Consider the following 22,561-nt stretch of genomic DNA (forward strand, 5'->3'; position numbering starts at 1 on the left):
TAAGGATAGTAATATTCTAGCTGCTTAATGTGTGTTCTCTTGTTTCCTCTCCTCCCTTTCCCTCCATTTGTTTTGGCCTTTATCTCGTTAGACACTTGCCTCAAATGCATGGAGACCCTTGGTTTGGGGCACGTTTACGAGTCAGGCAGTAAAAACTGGTTGGCGTGTCCGTGTGCTGTGAGCAGGTGTGGTTGAATTCCAGACTTTGTCAGAACATAATCTGGTGGGGCGGCCGCATTGTGAAACCCTCGGTGTCAGTATCTGTGGGTTGAATTTTCCTTGGTGCTGATCAAATTTTCCAGAGGAAGTTGCCCAGTCTCCTACCCTGGAGGGTGTAAGCCTGCCTGAGTGTTTCGGGAGCTGTGTGATGAGAACATTGTTGCTGGCAGCATGTAAACTTTTGCTGAAAAAAGCTTCCTTTGGTTGTTGATGGCTTCCCCTTGTCCAGACTCTCAATTTCACTCTCCCCAGAGAAGAACCTCTGAGACCTGCCTTGGGGGCCAGGGGCGGGAGGCACGATTACTGAACTGTGTGAAGTAGGCGAGGAGAACCTGAAGGTTCTATTTCTTAATCAGTTTTTTTCAACAAATCCTTTTATTTTTAGGTCCACCTTCAACTTCATTTCCATAGGTACCTATTGATTCCAAGTGCTGAGCTTTCTGTGGGTTCTGCAGTGTAAATTAAGTTACTTGAATTGAATTTTCCTGTGTCTAAGTCCATTATCATTTGTCCTCCTTTCTACTTCCCAAAATGCTGTTGCTGTTGTCTCTTCTCTCCTTTTCTTTGTCTTGAGGGGCGATGTGTGAAGCCCTTCACTGTTAGTGTTCAGTGAAATCTCAGGTGAGAGCAGAGCTCATGCTGCACACGTTCAGTTCACCGGGTCCCTTCCCCTGTGTCGCACTAAGCATCTCAGAGAAGTCACTGTGCAGGTCTGTCCCTGACGACGTTAGGGTGAATGATGAAATGGGTTTCTGATGACACATTTTGTTTGTTTGCTTGTTTGAATGGATGCTCCTCAGGCAGGTCTGAAAGATCACAGGTCATGTTTTATGCCTCATTTGTTTTCACCCCACCTCATTTCTATATGCAGCCCCGTGAGTAAAGTTTATTTCATTTATCTTTTTGTGAACGGGAAGAGAATGTGAGATGTCATATAGAAATGCTCTATATTAAGCCCTGGCTGGCATAGCTCAGTGGATTGAGCACGGGCCTGTGAAGCAAAGGATCGCGGTTCGATTCCCAGTCAGGGCACATGCCTGGGTTGCAGGCCAGTTCCCAGTGGAGGACACATGAGAGGCAACCACACATTGATATTTCTCTCCCTCTCTCCTTCCCTTCTCCTCTCTCTGAAAATAAATAAATAAAATATTTTTTTTTTAAAAAAGAAAGAAATGCTCTATATTAAGATGGATATGGTAAGCCCTAGAACAACCACTAAGGAAATAAATAACTTTTAAAAAAGTGAAAAAGTCATGAAAGAAGTTAAAAGGCTACATCAGAAAATATTCAGTTACTATTTTAAAAAATGGTAAAAGATGAATAGAGGAGAAAAAGATGTGGCATATAGGAAATAAAAATTAGCAGACATAAGCCATCTATATTAATAATAATATTAAATGTAAGTGGCTTAAACATTCAATCAAATAACAGATTATCAGACCAGATTAAAAATAAAAAGATCCAGTTATGTGCTGGGTAAACAAAGAATAAGAAAACAGTAGAGAAAAATTAATGAACCAAAAATTGGTTCTTTGAAAAGATCAATAAGACTAACAAACCTTGAGTGAGATGGACCAATAGAAAACAAAGAGAAGGAGAACACTCAGACTACTAGAGCCAGAAATGACAGTGGGGACAGGATGACCCCCAGAGTCAAAAACAGTTACAGACGAATACTGTGAGCAGTTATGTGCTGATATGTTAGACAACTTAGATAAAAAGGGCAAAGTGAAGGAATCTCTGTAACACAAAGAATCGACATTGTGATGCATTCACAGGCTGCTGCCATCGCCTCTCAAGGATGCCGTGGAAGTGTCGACCTGGAGAAGATGCTACACCATGCAAGAGGTGAACTCTGCCCTCAGTAAAATCCAGCTGGTGGGATATTCTCAGAAAATTGTGAGTGTTGATGTGATTTTAAGTGACTAATGAATGCTTCCGGTTCATATTGTTGTTTTTTGGTAGGATCCCAGAGTTCCCTTTTATGAGCCATTTGATCACTAAGAACCTTGTACCAGGACACGTTGAAAAGACAGAACAGTGTCTGCCGCCTTCCTCTGTCCCTCCCAGGTTCTTACTGGTGCCCTTTCCTAACAGCTACATTCATTCCCATCACTAGCTAGCATTCGATTGGCCAGTCAAGACAAAGCCATCTCCTTCTTTTCACTTTAGAATAGTGGATGCTATTCTACAGACTTCGGACAAGTGAAATAGAAAACAGAGAGCATAAAAGAGACAATTTGGCAAGTATAACTTGAGCTCTGATCTGGCAGTGGCCAGGTTCCCATTTCTGTCAACTTGTGCCCAGAGCCACTGAGTACACAACAGCCATGAGAGTAACACCTAACCTGAAAAGAAAAAGAAAACTGAAGTATTGTCTCTTTGGTTTATTTGGTAACATACCATCTCTGCCTTTTGATGAGTGAGGCCTGAGTGCCTGGTCACGTGCGGATGAGCTGGAACTCTCAGAGAGGTAACAGCAGCAACTCTCGAACTGCTTGCTGTGTCTGCCACAGGGTCTCTGCTGCTGTTTTACTTCAAACGCTCTCGTTTCCTTTGAAATCGTTTCTAAGTGGAGGAGGATATTTCTGTTGTTTTCTCCTGCAAATGTGTCGGCACAACAGACGGCACTGCTGGAAGTTCACGCTCCCTCTCACTGTGGTTCCTCTCCAGGAGCTTTTTGGTGCCGTCCAGGTGACCCCTCTGAGCTCCGGCTACGCCCTGGGGAGCTCCAACTGGATCATTCAGTCCCATTACGAGAAAGTGTCGTACGTCTCGGGGTCCTCCCTGCTCACCACACATCCCCAGGTAACTAAACTCTCGCTCAACAACTCAGCTTTTTGGTTATTTAACCCAAATTCAGAATTTATCCACAGAGTACCATCAGCAGTTTTCTTTTTGTTTTTTTTTTAAGATTTTATTTATTTATCTTTAGAGGGAAGGAGAGAGGGAGAGAAATATTAATGTATGATTACCTCTTGTGCGTCCCCTGCTGGGAACTGGCCTGCAACCCAGGCATGTGCCCTGACTAGGAATCGAACCACGATCGTGTGGTTCACAGGCCCACGCTCAATCCACTGAGCTGTACCAGCCAGGGCCCATCAGAAGGTTTTTAATATTCCTAATTTTTGTTTCTGTAGACACTCTTAAAAATTGTAGTAAAGCATTTAACATGAGACCTATCTTCTTAATAAATTTGTGGCCGTCTGGTACGTTATCGTGGACCACAGGTGTCGTGTGGTGCAGCAGGTCTCTAGAGCGTACTGGGCTTGCTGGCCTGGAGCCTCATGTTCTGCAGATACTCTTCAGCAACGTGAGGTTACTTGTGTCCCGACATTTAAATCTCAGCTTCCTCGGTAAGACCCTGCTGCCTCCAGGGTCACCTCTAAGGTTTTGAGATTTCCCAATTCTAATGATCACAGCCTGGCGTAGGAGAGAGACAGACCCCTGTTTATTCAGCAGCCATTAACTACTTACCATTTACTAAGGGCCTACTCTGTGCCAGGAGTCCCTCCAGGTGTTAGAGAGTCAGGGGTGACCCGCAGGCAAAGTCCTCACTCAGGGATCTGAGCTCCATTGCCATGTGGAGAGAGGATGGTATGCAGACAATAAATGAACAAGGTAATTTCACTGTGGTATAATTACTGAAGCCAACTAAGTGGGGTTATGTGTAGAGGGTTAGAGACTAGTTCAGATCGGCTGGTCCAAGAAAGCTTCAGAGGGAGCTCTCATTGGAACCAAGGTCTGAAGCAGTGAGCCACACCGGGCTGTGAAGGCACGCCTTCACAGAGACCCCACCAGTGAAGGGCCCCCAGTGCAGGGACAGGGGCGTGTTCGCAGAGCAGGGATAGACCGTTTTGACTGCAGCGCACTCAGTGCGCAAACGGCTTCGTCAGCAGAGGTGTCTGAGAGATTAGCAGAGAGGCCAGGTCATGTAGCACTTGGTAGACTGTCTACCAAGACCAATGGATTCTATTGTAACGTGTAGAGAGGAGCTTTTGGAAGATTTTAAGTTGGTCATTTAACAGTCATTTTGGCCCTGGCTGGCGTAGGTCAGTGGATTGAGTGTGGGCCAGCAAATCAGAGGGTCACTGGTTCCATTTCCAGTCAGGGCACATGCCTGGGTTGCAGACCAGGTCCTCAGTGGGGGGCACATGAGACGCAACCACACATTGATGTTTCTATCCTTCTCTTTCTCTTTCCTTCTCCTCTCTCAAAATAAATACATCTTTTTAAAAAAAAGACTCAACTTTAAAAAAAATAGTCATTTTGGTGAGAATCTAAGTACATAAAAATTGTTATAAATGTATTATTTATTCCATCCTAGGTATTTGTAGAGTTTAATATTCTTTTTAAAATCTTGGTGCTTCCCGTGTTTGTAAAGGCCAGTGGGGTATCGTTGTAGACGGTGGGTGGGCGGCTGCCTGGCGGTAACCTGGGGAAGTGCAGGGCCCGTTTCACTGTTGGGAAAAGAATGGCTGCTGGGGTCTAGAGCCATAGGGTGCCCCTGGGCTGCCGCTCTGCGTTGGTTCGTATTCCTTCTTTTATCATTAAGTTTCATCTCAAGGTCTAGGGGGACAAGTTGTAATTTTTCCCTATAGCTAGCAGAATTCTGGGCCTTTCCCGTTTACTGAAATCAAAAGCCCATCAATGTCATCTTAATCAGCTTCATTGAATCAAATTTTTTATTGGCAGCTTCTATCATTCCTGATCTATTCCTCCACGAAAGACAGAAAGATTACTTGGCTGCCAAGTCTTCCTATTTGTCCTGCTTACATCAAAGCCTTTACAGGACCATTGATGTCATTTCCAGTAAATTATTCTTACGAGGTTCATAAATTTAAAGAGAAAATAAGGTTTTGAAAGTAATGAGCAACATACTTAAGTAATTAATTTTAATTCTTACCTGGCAATCAGTATTGTATGTAAAAAAAAGAAAATAAATTAGGTTTTCTTTTACCCAGATAATTGGATTCTATATTAAATTAGCAGGGATAAGAAAAGTTTGGGTTTGAGAAAACTTCATAGTCTGCTTCAGAGGTCAGCAAACTCTGGTCCATGGACCAAATTGGAACCCCATACCTGTTAATGTAAATCGTGTTTTGCCGGAATACAGGCACACGCACGTGTCTGTGGATTGTGAACAGCTGTTTGCACACCGCTGTGGCCGTGGTGCCTCAGACTTGTTGGGAAAAGGCCAGCACTGGTCCATGTGACGTGAGCGGAGCCCCCAGCAGCCAGAGGGAGAGTAGGGCGGGCTGCTCTGGTGATCTGATCAGCCCAGGGGGTAAGGCTTTGACTAAACCCGAGGTGGTAGCAATGGAGAGATAAGTTAAAGAAAACGTTGGCAGTTCTGCCATTCAACAAGTATGTACTGAATGCTCACCGTCTCCAGGGAAAGAAGAATACAAGTCAAAGATTTCACACCTAGACAACCTTGAGATTGGTTGTAGTGGCACTAATCCCGTTGACGAGGAGGAGTTGGCCGGGGTGTTGGCTTTGGAAAGGGTTACTGGTGTGATGAATAGGAGTTTGAGAGAAACAGCTGGAACACGGATGTGCACACAAGCCTGGAGACAAGTTGGAGAGTCTTCAGGTTTCGAAAGCATATAAATGAAGGGCTGAGGGAGAAAGACGAAGCTGCTGGGAACACTTATCGATAGACAGTGGAAGGTGGGAGAATAGTCCTGAAAAAAAAAAACGTTTGGGGAGTTGGAGGACATGAGGCCAAAGAGAGTGCAGCACCCCAGGTAGGAGAGGAAGATAACCAGCCTTGACTGAGCCCAGGGCCTCGGCATTAATTTTCTTAATTAATTATCTGATATTCCGCACCCATGCTGAATTCTCTGATTGATTCTGGTATTTACTGGCTGATGACCATATCTGCAAAGAAGTACCAGTTTTGTCCCTTCTCTTCCAGTCTTTGTATCTTTTACTTCTTTTTCCCGTCTTGCAAGTAGGCTCTCTAGTCCCAGGTCAGCAGAAGTGATGATCCTTGTCTTGTACCAGGTTGTAAAGGAAATGCTTTTGTAGTTTCTTCTAACTACATGCTTACTGTATGGTTGTATTTATCAACTTAAGGAGCTTCTCCTCCAGTCTTAATTTTCTAATTTTTAAAAATCAAATAGAGACTTTGTACCTTAACAAACGTTTTTTCTGAGTCTGCCAGACAATCATATGATTTCTTTACATTAGAGCCTTAATATAGTGAGTTATAATGTTAGCTTTTCTCACATTTAACCATCCTTGCATCCCTTGGATACATGTTACATGATCACAATTCTTTTTCTTTTTTTTAAAGATTTTATTTGTTTACTTTTAGAAACAGGGGAAGGGAGGGAGAAAGAGAGGAAGAGATCATCAGTTTGTTGCCCCTTGCATGCCCCTAGTCACAGACCTGATCCACAACCCAGGCATGTGCCCTGGTTGGGAATCGAACAGTGACCTTTGAACCCACTGAGCCACACTAGTCAGGGAACAATTTGTTCTTTATAAAATGCCCACCTGGAATCAGTTGGTCAGTATTTTATTCGTTATCATTCATATTCATAAGTGAAGAATGAATCCATGTATTATTTTTTTTCTATCTCTGTTTGGAAGCAAGTTACATTAATTAGTCACATTAACTGATTTGGGCTCCTTTTCCCCTTTTTCTATTGCCATAAATATACAAAGTAAGGGTTATCTTTTTTAAAATATATTTTATTGATTATGCTATTACAATTGTCCTGTGCTTCACTGCCCTCTGCCCTGCACACCCTGTCCCACCCACATTTGCCCCCACATTTGCCCCCACATTTCCCCCCACATTTCCCCCAGCCTTTTAGTTCATGTCCATGAGTCATACATATAAGTTCTTTGGCTTCTACATTTCCTATACTAGTCTTACCCTCCCCCTGTCTATTTTCTACCTGCCATCTATGCTACTTACTCTCTGTACCTTTTCCCCCTTTCTCCCCCTCCCACTCCCCTGTTGAGGTTATCTTTTCTTAAAAGTCAAATTCCCCATCAAACTAAGTCAGGGATTACCATTTTAATTTTTTGCATGGTTATTGAGCTATATTTTGTGAGTCAAAAATTTGCCAGTTTTGTCAAATTTATTCATTTTGATAAGGTTTTCAAAATATGAAATTGTTGCAACACATGAAATTACATTACCCTCTTATTTTAATTTTTTGTGTATAATTATATTTTTCTTTTAAATTGTTTATTTTCTTTTTAAAATATATTTTATTGCTTGTGCTATTACAGTGGTCCCAACTTGTGTCCCCCTCCACCCAGTACCCCCATTCCCTCCAGCCATGCCCCTCCTCCTAAGTTCATGTCCATGGGTCATGCATATAAGTTCTGTGGCTATTCCATTTCCTATACAGTTCTTAACATCCCCCTGTCTATTTTGTACCTACCAATTTGTGCCTCTTATTCCCTGCACCTTTTCTCCCTTCCCCCTCCCCACTGATAACCCTCCAAAAGATCTCCATATCTATGATTCTATTCCTATTCTGCTTGTTCGCCTAGTTATCTGAATTCAGTTATTGATAGTTTTGAAGTTATTGCCATCTTAATGCTCACTGTTTTGATCTTTTTCTTATATAACTCCCTTTAACATTTCATATAATACTGGCTTGGTGATGATAAACTCCTTTAGCTTTTAGCTGTTTACCTTGTCTGGGAAACACTTTATCTGCCCTTCCATTCTAAATGATAGCTTTGCTGGATAGAGTAATCCAGGTTGTAGGCCCTTGCTTTTCATGCTTCGCACCACTTTGAATACTTCTTGCCAGTCCCTTCTGCCTGCAAAGTTTCTTTCAGGATATCAGCCGACAGTCTTATGGAAACTCCTTTGTAGGTAACTCTCTGCTTTTCCTACTTTTAAGATTCTCTCTTTATCTTTAACCTTTGGCAGTTTAATTATGATGTGTCTTAGTGTAGCCCTCTTTGGGTCCAACCTGTTTGGGGCTCTCTGTGTCTCCTAGACTTGCATGTCTATTTCCTTCACCAATTTAGGGAAGTTTTCTTTCATTAGTTTTTCAAATGAGCTTTCAATTTCTTGCTCTTCCTCTTCTCCTTCTGGCACCCCTGTGATTTGGATGTTGGTGCATTTAAAGATGTCTCAGAGGTTCCTAAGCCTATCCTCATATTTTTTAATTCTTTTTTCTTCTTGCTGTTCTGATGGAATGCTTTTTTTTTCTTCCTGTGTTCCAAATTGTTTATTTGATTCTTGGCTTCATCCCCTCCACTGTTGGTTCCCTGTAGATTTTTTCTCTATTTCACTTAATGCAACTTTTATTTCTGCCTGGGTCTTTTTATGCTGTTGCAGTACCCAGCTGTTGCTGATTTCTTTGAGCATCCTGATAACTAGTGTTTTTGAACTCCGAATCTGATAGATTGCTTATCTCCATTTCATTTAGTTCTTTTTCTGGAGTTTTGTTCTGTTCTTTCATTGGGGGTATATTTCTTTGTCTTCTCATTTTGGCAGCCTCCCTGTGTTTGTTCTGTGTATTAGGTACATGGGAATCATATTATAGGACTGCTTTTGTTTTGTTTGTTTGTTTATTGTGGTCATTTAATTTTCAGAGGAAGGCAGTGGTGATGGCTAAGGTTCAAAGGTAATGTTTTAAGGGCCAGAATTTGTTCTCCGTTATATGTTTTCATTTAGATCAGTAGTTCTTAACTTTTTGGGCTCATGGCCCATAAGACAATCCAATCAAATCTGTAGAAAAATGTACACAGGCACACACAGAATTGTGTGTAGCATTTCAGGGCTTTTTCTAAACCTTCTGAATTCCCCACCTTCCATCAGCCCTGGGGATCATTATTGGCTTGTTCTAATAAGATACATATAAAGTCATTACCATTTTAAGCGGAAAATGGTACCCAACAAAGCCTGGTTCCTTCTGTCACCATTTCGGTTTCCTTGTGTTTGCTGCATGACGCAGTTAGTGTTCCCAGTCTCCTCACACATGTGCTGCATGACGCAGTTAGTGTTCCCAATCTCCTCACACATGTGCTGCTGGTAACCACTGCACTTTACTGCCCCTCCCTTCCTTCTGTGGAGACCGTGAATGGGTGCGTGTGTGTTGGAGAAGCACAAATAGATGAGTTTTGCACCAGAGAGGCTTTTATACGCATCGGCATATATCTGCAACTAGGAATTAGAAGCTACCTATTCAATCTAACTATAGCCATACTTTTTCTGTATTCTCATTAATGTTTTTCAGGTTATAACACAACCTGTATCACAACAGTCGTGTTATTTAAAAAATAATGAAGCCTGTATATCCAGGCTATATAAAATGGTAAAAGAGAATACATCAAAAGGCACATATACTCAGAGATAACAGTGCAGATAATGGGTCTTGCTGGGCTACAATTTGGAATTTTATTTCTTTTTTTGGAAAATCTGGGTGGAACAGAGAAAGGAGTGGTGAGGCCTCTTAGTGAACGGTGTTTCTGGCTTTTTTCTTCTAATGTTCCAAGGAGATATTGAATGACTCTGAGGAAAAGATCTGTTTGTTACCAAATGAAAATGAGTTGGCTCTCTAGCACCTTGATCATGGGCCTTCAGTTTTGTTTCCATTTCGAATCTTGATTTATTTAGAAACAAATCAAAAATTCAGACTGTGCAGGTAGAGATAAAAACCACACCTCCTGAGGCTCCCATAACACTGTGTCAGAAGATTTCCCAGTTCACAAGAATGTTGTGAATATTAGCTCATGAGACTCTCAGAGCTTACTCAAGGGAGATGAGTCGGGAAAGATGCCCATTTTACAAGAAACCCAGCTCAGAGCCTCGGCTGAGGTCTCGTGGCTATTAATGGGCTTGGAAGGAAGCTTTGTGTTTCTGATTCCTGACCTGGTGCTCTGCCTGCTTCTTCTGCCACTGAGACTTACAAAAACCACCTCAGCGCCTTGAGTTCTAACTTCTGTTTTTTCATAACAAACACTGATTTCATACTTTGCAGAGCTGATCTGAGAATCACATTATACTGCACAGTCGTTCTCGAGGCATGACCCCCACACAGGCACCAGGGACGGCTCCTGGGAGCTTGGTAGAAACGCAGTCTCAGGCCCACAGCAGACCTGAGTTCAGCAAACTCTCCAGGTGATTCCAGTGCGCCCTCGAGTTTGAGAGCTGCCTGTGATGATGTGAGGAATTTTGAAAAGAACTAAAGCGTTACAGAACTCTGCTTTTTTCCGTTGGAGTGGAGTTGGTATATAGTGAAACCCTAAGATCTTAAATGTACAGTTCCATGAATTCTGATACCATGTGCTCACCACCCCTGTCCAGATATATTTTTCCTCACCCCATAAGGACTGGTGATGAGCTGCACATAGAAAGAGCAGCATCGATATTCTCTTTTTCCTTTACTATGTGTGCATAACATCTCTTTCTAAATTACTAAACGTAGTTCTCTGGTTTTTCAGCCCATGGACCAAGCATCTCTCAAAAGCAGTGACGTTCTTGTTCTGACGGGCCTCACCCAGATCCCCACGGCCAACCCGGACGGCATGGTGGGGGAGTTCTTCAGCAACCTGGGTATGTGGGCCACGCTCGTCCTACCTTGGGCAGCTTTCAAGTGTATTTTTCTACACTTCACCTCTATGGTATTTGTGCCCCTTCCCTTCATATTCACACCCTGTGATGCCCCCTTTTAAGGCCTCTTCCCATTGACTCTCACCCATTTTTGCTTTTCCTCCAAAACCAGAAGTTGAAAACAGCAATTCTTAAGCAACTGAAAATCTGAAGGTGCCATAATAATAGTTATTATAATGGTAAATTTGAATTTTTAGCATGTTATACAACAGATACTCAACATTCTCTCAGTTGTTTGTGTAGAAAAGTCTTAGTCTAATCCTTGCTGTGGGGTGCAGTTTGGTGAGGATGGAGCAGGAGGGCTCACAGGTGACAGCAGTCAGACCAGGGAAGAATCGCCCTTCGCCAGTCATAGCACAAAGGAGACGGCACAGAAGTCCTCAAATGATGCCTTCGTTCAGCATTGTTTCTGTACAGGTTGTGGGCAGGCCTGCCGTGGGAACTTACCGCATTTTGCCACGTATAGTGCGCACTTTTTTGCCCAACTTTTTGAGGAAAAAATAAGGACGCACATTTTACATACACGGGTATAATGATTACGCACATTTTACATGCACGGGTATAATGATTACGCACTACGGGTATAATGATCCTGTGTGTCATGCACACAAAAATGTGGGTGCGCAGGATACCCAGGGAAGTGTGGAAACCCGTGTTTCCGTTGGTTACCCTGCGGTAAATTGGCTTCGTCACACCTTGTTTTGCTTAAAGTGGCAGAACCCCCACAACAGCCTTCACTGATGACTCCCCGTGCACGTGCCCTGACTTCACAGCAGCGGCACCACTGAACAGGTGCATTTTTTCCCTGTTTGGTTGGTGTTATTTTTTTCCTTCTTCCGGGAGAAAACTAAATTGAGAGACTTGGGGCATTTGCTACCTGGAAGAAATTTATTTTTCTTTGAACTTAATTGTCAATAAAATCTAGAAATCCTGCCTTTCTTCTAGAAAAGTGTAGGTTGATTGATGTCTTAGTCAGCTCAGGCTCCTGTAGCAAACTACCATGGACTTACACAACAGATGTTTATTTCTCACAGTCGGGAGGCTGGGAAGGCTGAGAGTAGGGCGCCAGCGTGGTCGGTCCCCTCCTCCTCGCTGGCAGACAGCCACCTTCCCCATGTCCTCCGGTCACAGAGAGGAGCCACTCTGGTGTCTCTTCCTCCTCTTGTAGGGACAGATCCCACCATGGGGGCTCCACCCTCATCGAAACCTCATGACCTCCCAAAGCCCCCCCCTCACAGCACCGTGCAGGGGCTTCGCTGGGTGACTTGGAGCCACACCACTCAGTCCGTAACAGCGAACAGGAGTCGGAGAGCCCAGCCCTCCCCCTGCAGTGCCATTGTGACCCCACTGCTGCTCCTGAGGGGAGAGCGTCTCCCATGTGGAAGGGTTGTCCTTCAAGTCTCCCTTGGCCGTGCCAGGAAGCATCATCTTTTTTTGTTCTTTGCTGATACTAAGCCAGAGGAATTTATTCTTACTTGGAAAATTCATTCACAAATCTTTGGTTTGTGTGTTTGCTTATAATCTAGAATCATAAACACAAAGAACTTTTGGTCTAAGGGCACCTTCTAATTCACTGGCTTTCAGAATCGGGTGCAGTAACCACTTGCTTCAAGGGGCCCCTCATTAAAAATGCAAGTATGGGGGCCCTGCCACTGACCTGGGGGAGGGAGAGACCCAGAAGAAAAGTTGAGTTTTTAGCACATTTCCTGCATATCTTCACGCAAACTAATGCTTGAGAACCACTGACCCAGCTCGCTCCCTCATGTAACTGATGGGGAAACGGAGGCCTTGCTTGGCTGCCAGGGCCCCCCCGACCCAGAGTCCTGTGGCTTGTAGCAGGGGCAGGCCTGGAGCCGGCCCTCCGGGCCCTGAGCACTGGTCTCGGTTCCTCCAGGGCACCGCACTCCAGTGAGAGCCAGCCTGCCGGCACTCGGGGACTGCTGCTGGTTTCAGTTTTGCTGGACAAGCCAGGCTTGTCGAGGGCACTTAGACTTTTTAAAGCTTGTTGTAATTTCTAATACGAGTATATTGCTAAGCTGCAATGCCTCGTGTGATGAGGGTATTTGAAGTAGGGAGCATTGTCTTACAAACCTTCCTGAAAGAAAATGCCGCTAGAATGAGTCCAGGGAAAACTGGCCTATTCTGTCCTCCATCGTTCAGCAGCGGTCAGAGGCTGAACAGAGGCAGACCCGGCAAGGCTCCGAGCAGGAGCTAGAGAGGAGCTCGGAGGGTCTTCTGTCCTGAAGCTCCGCTGCCGTTGCTCACCTTTACAACCCACACCCCGTTGCCTGTCCTGCCCCGGGGACGGGGACGGAGCCGGGGACAGACCCTGGCTGCTCCTCAGAACCAGCAGGTTAGTGCAGCTGTGAAGTGAGTCGTGCTGATAGAAGGAGGAAGTGAGAGAAAGCCAGGTACTATTTTTAAAAAGTTCCACCCTGGAAAAAAATGATAAAACATAAAAGTGTCATCCTCCTTTTGTAAAACTGCTCTTCTCATACCGTTGTCCCCCTGGGGCTGCAACCCTTCCAGCGCTGACAGTCCGGAACGGAGGGAACGTGCTGGTGCCCTGCTACCCCTCCGGGGTGATCTACGACCTCCTGGAGTGCCTGTCCCAGTACATCGACTCGGCCGGCCTCTCCAGCCTCCCCTTCTACTTCATCTCGCCTGTGGCCAACAGCTCCCTCGAGTTTTCCCAGATTTTTGCCGAGTGGTATGTCGCATCTTCTCTCTGAGTTCCCTCTGAGGCACTGCGTTCACGCAGGAAGAGCAGAACTGATGCTGTTTTGTCCTCAAATGGCTGTGGAACCCTCTTTTTCTTTTTATGGACTTTATTGGAGTGATCATGGTTAACGAAATTACATAGGCTTCTGTAGTACATCGCTTGTGTACTGTGTTGTGTGCTCACCACCCCAAGACTGCTGTGAGATTCTCATCCCGTGGCTTTTCCGCATCTGGGATGTGAAGACCGTGGCAATGAAAGGCAAATGTGTTACACACTGCTGAAGTTCAGAATAGTTGTCAGAGGCGGAAGGATGGAAGATAAAGACTTAACATAGCCAGCACTTTCCAAATTAGTGACAAAAATGTTATATTTTTATCTTCTCACATGCTGTATCTTCACATGCCTCTTCAAAGTAAAATTGCGTTCAAAAAGGGAAAGAGATTTTAAAGCCCAAGCCCATGTTGTCTACATTGATAATACCAAACCTAAAAGAAAAACTGTATATGTTTTTCATTTAATAGCGTGCTATTTGACAAAATTAAGTTTTATTACAGCAGGAAATGGCTTGACCAAATCTAGGGTGGGTGAGTCACTGAACAGTCTGAAGTCAGTGAACCGTTTTTTCATCTTTTTTATTGTTGTTCAAGCACAGTTGTCTCCGTTTTCCCACCACCACTTTCTCCAGCCCCACCCACCCCCACCCTCAGTCCTGCCCCCTTTGGCTTTGTCCAGGGTCCTTTATCCATGTTCCTTGACAACCCTTGCCCTTCTTCCCCCCCTTATCCTCCACGCCCCCATCACTGTCAGTTCTTTATTTCAGTGTCTCTGGTTATAGATAGAATTAGGGAACACCTCGCAAATTTGCGTGTCGCCCTCACGCAGAGGCCGTGCTGATCTCTGCGTCATTCCGGTTTTGGCGCATGTGCTGCCGAAGCGAGCACACGACGCCAGTGAACCTGTCGGGATCATTTAGATGCCTGTTTGAACTGGCCTGGCCAGAGGGGAGGGTTGGAGGAAGTGGGCTTCTACAGTGGACCCAGCCGTGCCTCAGACGTGTTTCTAAACACTCGGGTGTGAAAACACTCATACTCAGGGTGTACTTAACCCCTTCAGTGGTGTGGTGTTCTCCTAAGTTTCTTATCAAAGGGGGTGTGAACACCATTCTGTCTGCCCTTCACCGTCTCTCTTAAGGACACCCCCCTTTCAGTCGTGGTCGAGATCGTTTCCTGGACTCCGACATCCATCCCACGTGCACACTGTTCTTGTTTGTCAGGAGGACTGTAAACGTGCTCTGCCTAAGACACTCGAGGTGTCTCTCAGTCACTCTCCAGTTTGAGCTACCACTGGTGCTTGATGGGTAGAGAGACAGAAAGTTAAGTCTCTGAAAAAGGCAAGGCACTCTCTCCAACATTGAGCCCAACTAATTTGACACAATATCTTGGATTAGATCCTGGAGCAGAAAAAGGACACAAGTGGAAAACTGGCGAAACAGCAGTACGGTCTGGAATTTAGTTCACTGTGAAGCACTAAGGTCAATCTTTCAGTGTAACGTGCTTGTGGTTATGTGTGGCACTGACATCGGGGACCCTGCGGAAGGGGGCACAAGGCACTCTGTACTGTTTCTGCAACTTCCCTGTACATCCAAAATTATTCCAAAATAACAAGGCTACCTCTTAAGAAAAAATATACTGAGGGTTTTAAAGGCTAAAAAATGTTCACGAGATTTCTATCCTGAGTGCTCAGTAGTTGCTGGGTTTTATTGACTGAGATGAGTGGCAGGAACATTTTAACGTCAGTACTTATTATTTGCGCGGCTACCACTAGGTGGCAGCAAATGCCCCTGTGTGCCCTACCTGACTTGCTTCTCTGTTTCTCCTCAAGGCTTTGTCACAACAAACAGACTAAGGTGTATCTCCCAGAACCACCTTTTCCTCACGCAGAGGTAAGAAAATGGTCTACTGGGATCATAGCAAGAAAGAAGTATAGATTAACAGATGTGGTGGAGAGAGCAGGCCATTTAATTTTAAAAAATTATTTTGTTGTCGTTCAAGTATAGTTGTCTGCATTTACCCCTCTCCGCTCCCCCCGACCCCAGCCATCCCCACCTCCCTCCCCTGCTTCCACCACCTTGGTGTTGTCCATGTGTCCTCCGTAAACCCTTCTGGAAGCGTTCCTGGAAACCCTTCTCCCCTTCGCCCTCCCAGTATCCCCTCCCTCCCCCCCTCTAGTTACTACCAGGTTGTTCTTCATTTCAGTGTCTCTGGTTGTGTTTTTTAAAAACCCTTGCACAAGCTCACTGAGCCCTTATTTCCCGTGTGAGATGACAGATGAGACTCACTGCCTCGTGCCAGGGCAGCATGTCCCCAGTGCACGCTCACACCTCACGGTTGACCTCTGTCCTGCTGGCTGGCCGAGGGATCCTGGTCTCACACCTACTACTGACTTCTTTGTATAACAGGTTCTTAGGTTCTTACTGTGAAGTGTTCTTTCCAGTTAGTTCTGTTAATCATAGAGGTAGGTTTTAATGGTGAAAATAATAACCGTTTAGTTTAACAATAGGGGGGTCAAAAGGCATGAACCCCCAGTTATAAAATAGTGAGTGAGGGAGATGTGCACGCCCCTTGCTCGCAGAACTGAGGCGTGTTTGTGTGCAGCCATGTGCCTCACGTCATGGCTGTCGCCCCCTGGTGGCCACAGCACCTGCGGGAACAACTGTGCACCCAGCCGTTTCCTGCTATCATACAGTAGGGTTGTTCCCCGTTTTCATCTTACGTGTTGTATGTCTGCACGTATTATGAAATCTATGCATGTATACATTTTAAAGATGTTTAAGGTGGTATATGACTACTTCAGAAAACTGACAGTCTCTGCCCAAGCACAAGGTAGTTCTGCTGGTCGAATGCAGTATGTCAGCAGGACAGCTCGGTCTGGTTGACGAAGAGAGAGATGACTATATCTTAGTTTCCACAGGTTGGCAGGAGAAATGCAGGAGCTGCAGGTGACCCCTGAAAAGTGACTTAAGTCACTTGTGCAGACCTTCTGCTATTTCGTCCCCTCAGTGGCTCTGGGTACAGTGGACTTCCTAGTCTTTCAGACAACCGCTCACCCATTTACCTGGGGCTGGGCATGTTTCAGCCAGCTGGTTTTGTTTGCATGGAACTTGGAAGGAAAGTGTGGTTCAGTGCTTGCCATCTGCTGTGCACACTCCCCAGCTCCTGGACCCTGAGCACCTGATGGTGACACCTGGTGGAGATCCCCAGGCTAGTGGTGCTGTCTCGCAAATAAAAGCAGTTCTCTCTGAATTAAAGACTTATCTCTGAGTTTGGAGACTGTCCCATTCTGGCCACATTCTCACTCCTGGGGTGACTTCAGTTGGTCTGGAGGTGTTGACGGGGCTCCCTTCTGCATTAGGGGTGCTGCAGGATGAAGCTGGGTAGCAGGTCATGTCATTGTCCATTAAACAGCTTCTCTGGACAACAGTTGCTGTGGCTCAGTTGGTGTGTAGGGTCTCTGATGTCTGGGTTTTGTCACCTGACCTTCCGATACTGGAGTGGGGAGGTGGGGCCAGGTGGAGCAAGCAGGCAGAGGGTCCGAGCAGGGGTCTTGAGCCTCCGGGTGTGGCTGCGGCTGTCCTTGGCGATGCTGATGTTGGGAGGGTGTGTAATCGTCGGGGTGGGAGAGAGACCATTTTGATTTGAAAGAAACCTTTTTGATCCTCACCTGGGGGTGTATTTATCGATTTTAGAGAGAGAGGAAGTGGGGGGGGCATCTATCGGTTGCCTCTCACACATGCCCTGACCAGGGATCGAACCTGCAATCTTTTGGTGTACAGGATGATGCTCTAACCAACCAAGCCACCTGGCCGGCGCCAAAACATAAACTCCTGAGACGGGTTTGAGCCTGCGCACAGTGTACTTCTTACCGTGGCCCTCTGTGTCATGAGGGCAACACGCGGCCCGGATTTCTGAAGGCCAGTTTGGTCTCCGGCTTTATTAAGTCACCACAGTAACTTGTAGCTGTAACTTCTCAAGGAAACCCTGCGTCGGTAAATAGTTGCTCTGCCGTGGTTGTTTCTTGGTGACAGAACGTGCCGGTTCCCATGTTTTGGGAAGGTTACTTGTGCTTCAGACAGTAACTGGTATTGCGGACTTCTGGGCCTGGGCATGGAGTGTCAGGAAGCCGTAAAGGGAGACTAAGACGGCGTCAGGCCACAGCAACCTGGAAAGTTTCCACTGAGCGTATTAACAGTATTACAAGGTCCCACCTGTTAAAAAGTTACATTGTAGGTAAGAAATTTCAGTCTTTGGCCAATTATAATAAGATTTGTTTGTATTTTTAATTTACTCCTGGTTACCCTCCAGTGGTATGTATGGGTCTTCCTCCCACCAAGACAGGCTAACAGTTCTTCGTGTGCTTTTTCTGTATCTGTTGTAGCTCATTCAGACCAACAAGCTGAAGCACTACCCCAGCATCCACGGCGACTTCAGCAACGATTTCAGGCAGCCATGCGTGGTCTTCACAGGGCACCCTTCTCTCCGGTTTGGGGACGTAGTCCATTTCATGGAGCTCTGGGGAAAGTCTAGTCTCAACACTGTCATATTCACAGGTAATTCCACCCCCTGCCCTTCCCACTGGGACCATCACTGATGCGCCTACTGGGTGCAGACCTAGGCACAGTTTTAAAATAAAGCATAAGTATGAACTCTTTTGTCATAAACACCAAAGGATAAAGAAACCACAGGGGAAGAGTCAGATGAAGCAGAGTGTCTTGCTAAATGACTGTACTAGACAAAACTTCTGCGTCTAGTTTTATAGAGGCTTCCCCGAGACGGAGCTACCGAACCGCTCCGGGCAGGGCTCTGGGAGCCCTTCCAGACCTGCCGGCGGACCAGCCTTGTTTGACGCTTCAGGAGTCATTTCCCAACCTGGGGCTTTCTCCTCTGGTTAACGTTCACTCTGGTTTGCAGGGTTTTTCTGGAGAATGAACCCCTCAGAGTCAAATAAGTCCTTTTATGAGATCAAGTAAGGGTTTTATTTAACCGCTTTATATTTGATCAATTTAACGTCTTCAGCTAGCCTTGGGATTTGAACATTTTACGAGCTGTGAGGAAAACCCCGCTCTGAAGTCGGGTCTGGCTTCCTGTAACGCAGCTGAGTGGCCTCAGCTCTCTGAGCCTCACTTTCCTCCTTGGACCACAGGTGACTGGCAGCTCTTTCCTTGGGTAGCCCTGTGCATTGGCGATCGCTGAGAGAAGGCACTTCATACCAAGGCTGCACATGAACCTGTGGGCCAGTTGCTGTCTTCGAGTTTTCTAACTACTGTTGAGACTTAAGTAATGGAGCGGAGTCTAGTTGTGCCCACAGCGTCAGGGTCTGGGACCCTTGGGTCCCCCCCGTGCTCAGCCTGTTGATGAGGGGTGGCAGTGCCCCATCCAGAGATTGCGGGAGCACAGGGGACGGGCTGGGCTCAGGGACTCGTTGCGGTGAGGAGCACGCAGGCCACAGCGAAGCGAGAGGCGTCTCGGAGCATTTCAAAGACGGGTTCACGTGGCCATGGGCTCGTGTCGGTGACTTTGAGGTGGGTTCGTGGACGTGGGACACCACCCTGGGCGGGGTGCCGTCGGAGGCAGGAGCAGCTCTGTGACTGGGTCTCTGACAGATCCGTCGCTGGAGGGCAGGCGGACTGGAGCCAGGACAGGGCGATGGCGGTGCGCTCCGTGGTTCGGCCAGCGCTGTGGGTCTGCGGGCGGGCATGGTTACAGAGAGGTCTTGTTTTTGTTCGGGCCCAGCGTGGTCACCGAGCAGCCTTCTCTGGTGGTTTTCTCCCATGCCTGTTTATGCCCCACGCCCTGGCCGGCTGAGAGTGCCAGGCCACTCCTGCTAACACCAAGGCCTCGCAGAAAGTGCCAGAGCTCAGAGAAGCAGCGCTCGGGCTGCTTTCCTTGTTTCCTGGATCCCCTTTCAGCCAAAGGCAGAGGAAGTCAGCCCCAAAACACTGACTCACGACCCCCAGAGCCTCCCCATTGTCTAGCGTGGCCAGGCAGGTCGCCGGGGGAATGTAGCTGTAGCAGGACTCGGGTGTCTCGCTTGTCCTTCCTGAGGTCACACATACTACCCACTCACATAGACGCAGTGGCAGTTGTTCGCCACCGTGGGGACTTTTCTTCAGCCAGCTCCACAAAGTCAAGGACTCTGCCATTGTCCGTCACAGCTCGGGGTAATAAACTTAAATTTAAGCTGGTTTGTTGGGTGTCCAGAGTGGCTGTTGTGTCATCCGCGATGTCTGCTGGTGTCAGGAGTTTCAGACCGTTTCCTCCAATGGTCCGCAGCAGTGGTGGGACTGCAGCTCACACTGCACGTGGAAAGGGGGTCGGCTGGCCCTCCTGCGCAGCCTGGACCGGCCCTGTGTGGGCTCCTGGGTGCTCTTCTTGAGGAAACAGGGTCCACAGCAGGGTGTTAATCTAGTCTGGCTGCCGCCCTGACCATGCCACCCGGCAGGTGAGAGCCAGCCTGCAGGCTGTGTTGGAACGGGAGAGTCCTTTTTATACTGGGAAGCAGCCAGGACTTTGGCTCAGGGTGGGCGGCGTCCTCGAGTGGCGTGAATAGTCCCTGCCCAGCAGGCGGCGAGAGTGGCTCCAGAGAGAGCAAACTGGCCGCAAGGACAAGGACGGGTTCCATCCTGAGGCACCGCTGGCTTTGCTGGCAGGAGTACAGCAGTCTCAGCAGAAGCACTTTGCTGGTGTGGGTCAAGGTCATTGCCAGTGTCTTCCAGGGCCCTGCAGACAAGCAGATGGTGTGCAGTGTGTCTCCAACCCGGGCGCCAGCTGGGAGCACTTCACCCGATCGTCCATGCCAGGGCCTTCCCTCTGAAATCACGGCTTTGAAGTTTTCTGTTGTGGGGGCACTGAATCCATGCATCCTGGTCTTCCTCGGGTTTTCATCTAACTTTTTTTAGCCTCTGTTGATGCTTCTGGGCAAAGTTGTTGCTGTGATGGTTGCCAAAAGGCAATTTGTTTTAATTGCGTCATTTCTTTTACAGTCACCAGTCGCCATTTTGTTGTACAGAAGAGCTTTCCCCTCGTGCTCACGCCCCCTCCCCGCCATGCCGCCTCCGTCCCCCAGCTGTCTGCTCAGCTCTCCTGGGCCTGCTTCTGAGCGGCTCCCCATGCCAGCGGCCCCTCTGTTGCCTGTGTCTTACACTGTCTCTTCTGTGCTCCCTCAGAGCCCGACTTCTCGTACCTGGAGGCACTGGCTCCCTACCAGCCCTTGGCCATGAAATGCATTTACTGCCCCATCGACACACGACTGAACTTCATCCAGGTGTCGAAGCTGCTCAAAGAAGTGCAGGTAACCATGGAAATGGGGCTAGTGACTCCGTGGGGTGGCGCTGTGCCGAGGGGCGGGGCACCTGGCTGCATTTCCTGTCTTCCTCATCGCTCAGTGACAGCAGGGACACGTGCTGGTGGTTACTCTGCCCCCCTCCAAGTACTGAGCTTTACATTCCGAAAGAAGTTTCCATTCTAAAGAAATCAAAATTGGAAGGACAAGAAGGTGTCCCCACTGCTGTGCTCGATGAGGGCCACCTGTGTCCGTGCACGCTGCGTGCCCCCCCACAGCACCCCTCGTGCAGCCGACAGGCAGCGAAACACCCCTGGGCCCTTGTTGCACCTGTGGGTGGTCACCACGGTGTTGTTTCCTTTTTGCAAGAAGTTGGTTTCTTCCTGCTTTTGTTTTTTGGGTTTTTTCATTTTCCATTTTCTGTCACAGAGGAGGGGAAGTAGCTGGGGAAACGTGGAAGGTAAAAGGAAGAAACCTGGACAGGAGGAGAATGTAGAGGGAGAACAGGGCGAAAACCCACTGCCCTGGGTCAGCCACCACCTGGGGGCATGTGTCTGATGGTTGAGCGAGCGGGAGGCTGGTCAGGCTGGTGGAGAAAGGCAGCGTGTCCTCGGCACGGGCCAGAGGGACATCTCTGAGTCCCCGGCACCTCGGTGTTCTCAGGACCTTCCACCAGGGCCAGGTGCCCCAGCTCTTCTCTCAACTTCAGCTGGTGGTTAGCCCTTCGTGTCTTGGCCAAGGTCAGAAGTTCACTCTCCTCCTCTTCGCAGAGTCTTTGACCTCAGGGTGAGAGGCGCCAGCACAGAACTCAAAGGGAAGGCTGCAGACCCGCAGGAATGCGGGATAATGGACTCCAGTGATCATGAGCTTGCCAGCCCTGAAAGGAAAGAGTGCGGACTTTCTCCAGATGTGATGCAAGCAGTCAGCCAGCTTTGGCCTGGGTGGAGTGGTGGAGTGATTCGATAGCCCACTGTGTAGTCCGCGTGCTGGAAGACACAGTAAAAAGCCTATTGTTTTCGTTACTGGGTAACGTCACACCACATTCCTCAGGCCAGCGGTGTGCTCAGCCAGCCCACTGGTGGTGTGCTGATATCGGAAACAGGAGGCCACCTGGTGTCCAGTGTGAGGGAAACACGAGGAAGGTCCTCAGGCCGAAACTGGAGTCGGATGGCTTTCAGACAGTTATAAGATACTGACCAGGTTAGGAAGAAAAACAAAAGGAGCAGGAGCCCTGAGGAATCAGCACTGTTTTAAATGCAGCCAGTTCGGCCTATTGGGAAGCCTTATTCTTCCAGGAACTTGAGGCTCATTCCAAATTCTTAATAAAAGTGGTGACTCTGCCTTTTGACTCCATCAGCTGCCAGGATCAGTTTTCAGCTGGGTGATGTTTGTCCAGAGTGAACATGGCTTTGCAAAAGAGAGTCTATAGAAAAGAGTTCGACCTGATTCGGTCTGTACTGCCCTTTGAAGTGTGTGACCTGATCACTGCCCACTGTCCAGCACCCATGGACCCGCAGACACCAGAGACACTAGACCAGCGTGAGAAGTCACAGCTGGCCAATCAGCCGAGAGTGAGCCCCAGCTGTGATGGCAGGACAAGGGGCTCAGAGACCACTTGGGAATAGTCACCATCAAAGCAACTCAAGTCTCGTGAAAAAGCAAAAACAAATACAAACGGAGGCCTG

General features: G+C 47.3%; 1 protein-coding gene and 1 non-coding gene across 2 annotated transcripts in view; one reads left to right on the forward strand and one right to left on the reverse strand.

Annotated features, from left to right (window-relative positions):
- INTS9 (integrator complex subunit 9) overlaps window positions 1-22,561 on the forward strand; it is an 88,097-nt gene that overhangs the window by 60,439 nt on the left and 5,097 nt on the right. The window contains exons 7-13 of the mRNA XM_037042206.1: window positions 1,998-2,118; window positions 2,893-3,027; window positions 10,648-10,759; window positions 13,346-13,526; window positions 15,420-15,480; window positions 17,973-18,144; window positions 20,761-20,885. Of these exons, the coding sequence (XP_036898101.1) occupies window positions 1,998-2,118; window positions 2,893-3,027; window positions 10,648-10,759; window positions 13,346-13,526; window positions 15,420-15,480; window positions 17,973-18,144; window positions 20,761-20,885 (907 nt within the window). The remainder of the gene's footprint in view (window positions 1-1,997; window positions 2,119-2,892; window positions 3,028-10,647; window positions 10,760-13,345; window positions 13,527-15,419; window positions 15,481-17,972; window positions 18,145-20,760; window positions 20,886-22,561) is intronic.
- On the reverse strand, window positions 14,376-14,479 carry LOC118984663 (U6 spliceosomal RNA). The gene has a single exon (XR_005065958.1). It is a non-coding gene; the product is annotated as a U6 spliceosomal RNA (small nuclear RNA).

The sequence above is a fragment of the Sturnira hondurensis genome, unplaced genomic scaffold, assembly GCF_014824575.4.
Source record: "Sturnira hondurensis isolate 20B ecotype Veracruz unplaced genomic scaffold, ASM1482457v3 Scaffold0003693, whole genome shotgun sequence".
NCBI lineage: Eukaryota > Metazoa > Chordata > Mammalia > Chiroptera > Phyllostomidae > Sturnira > Sturnira hondurensis.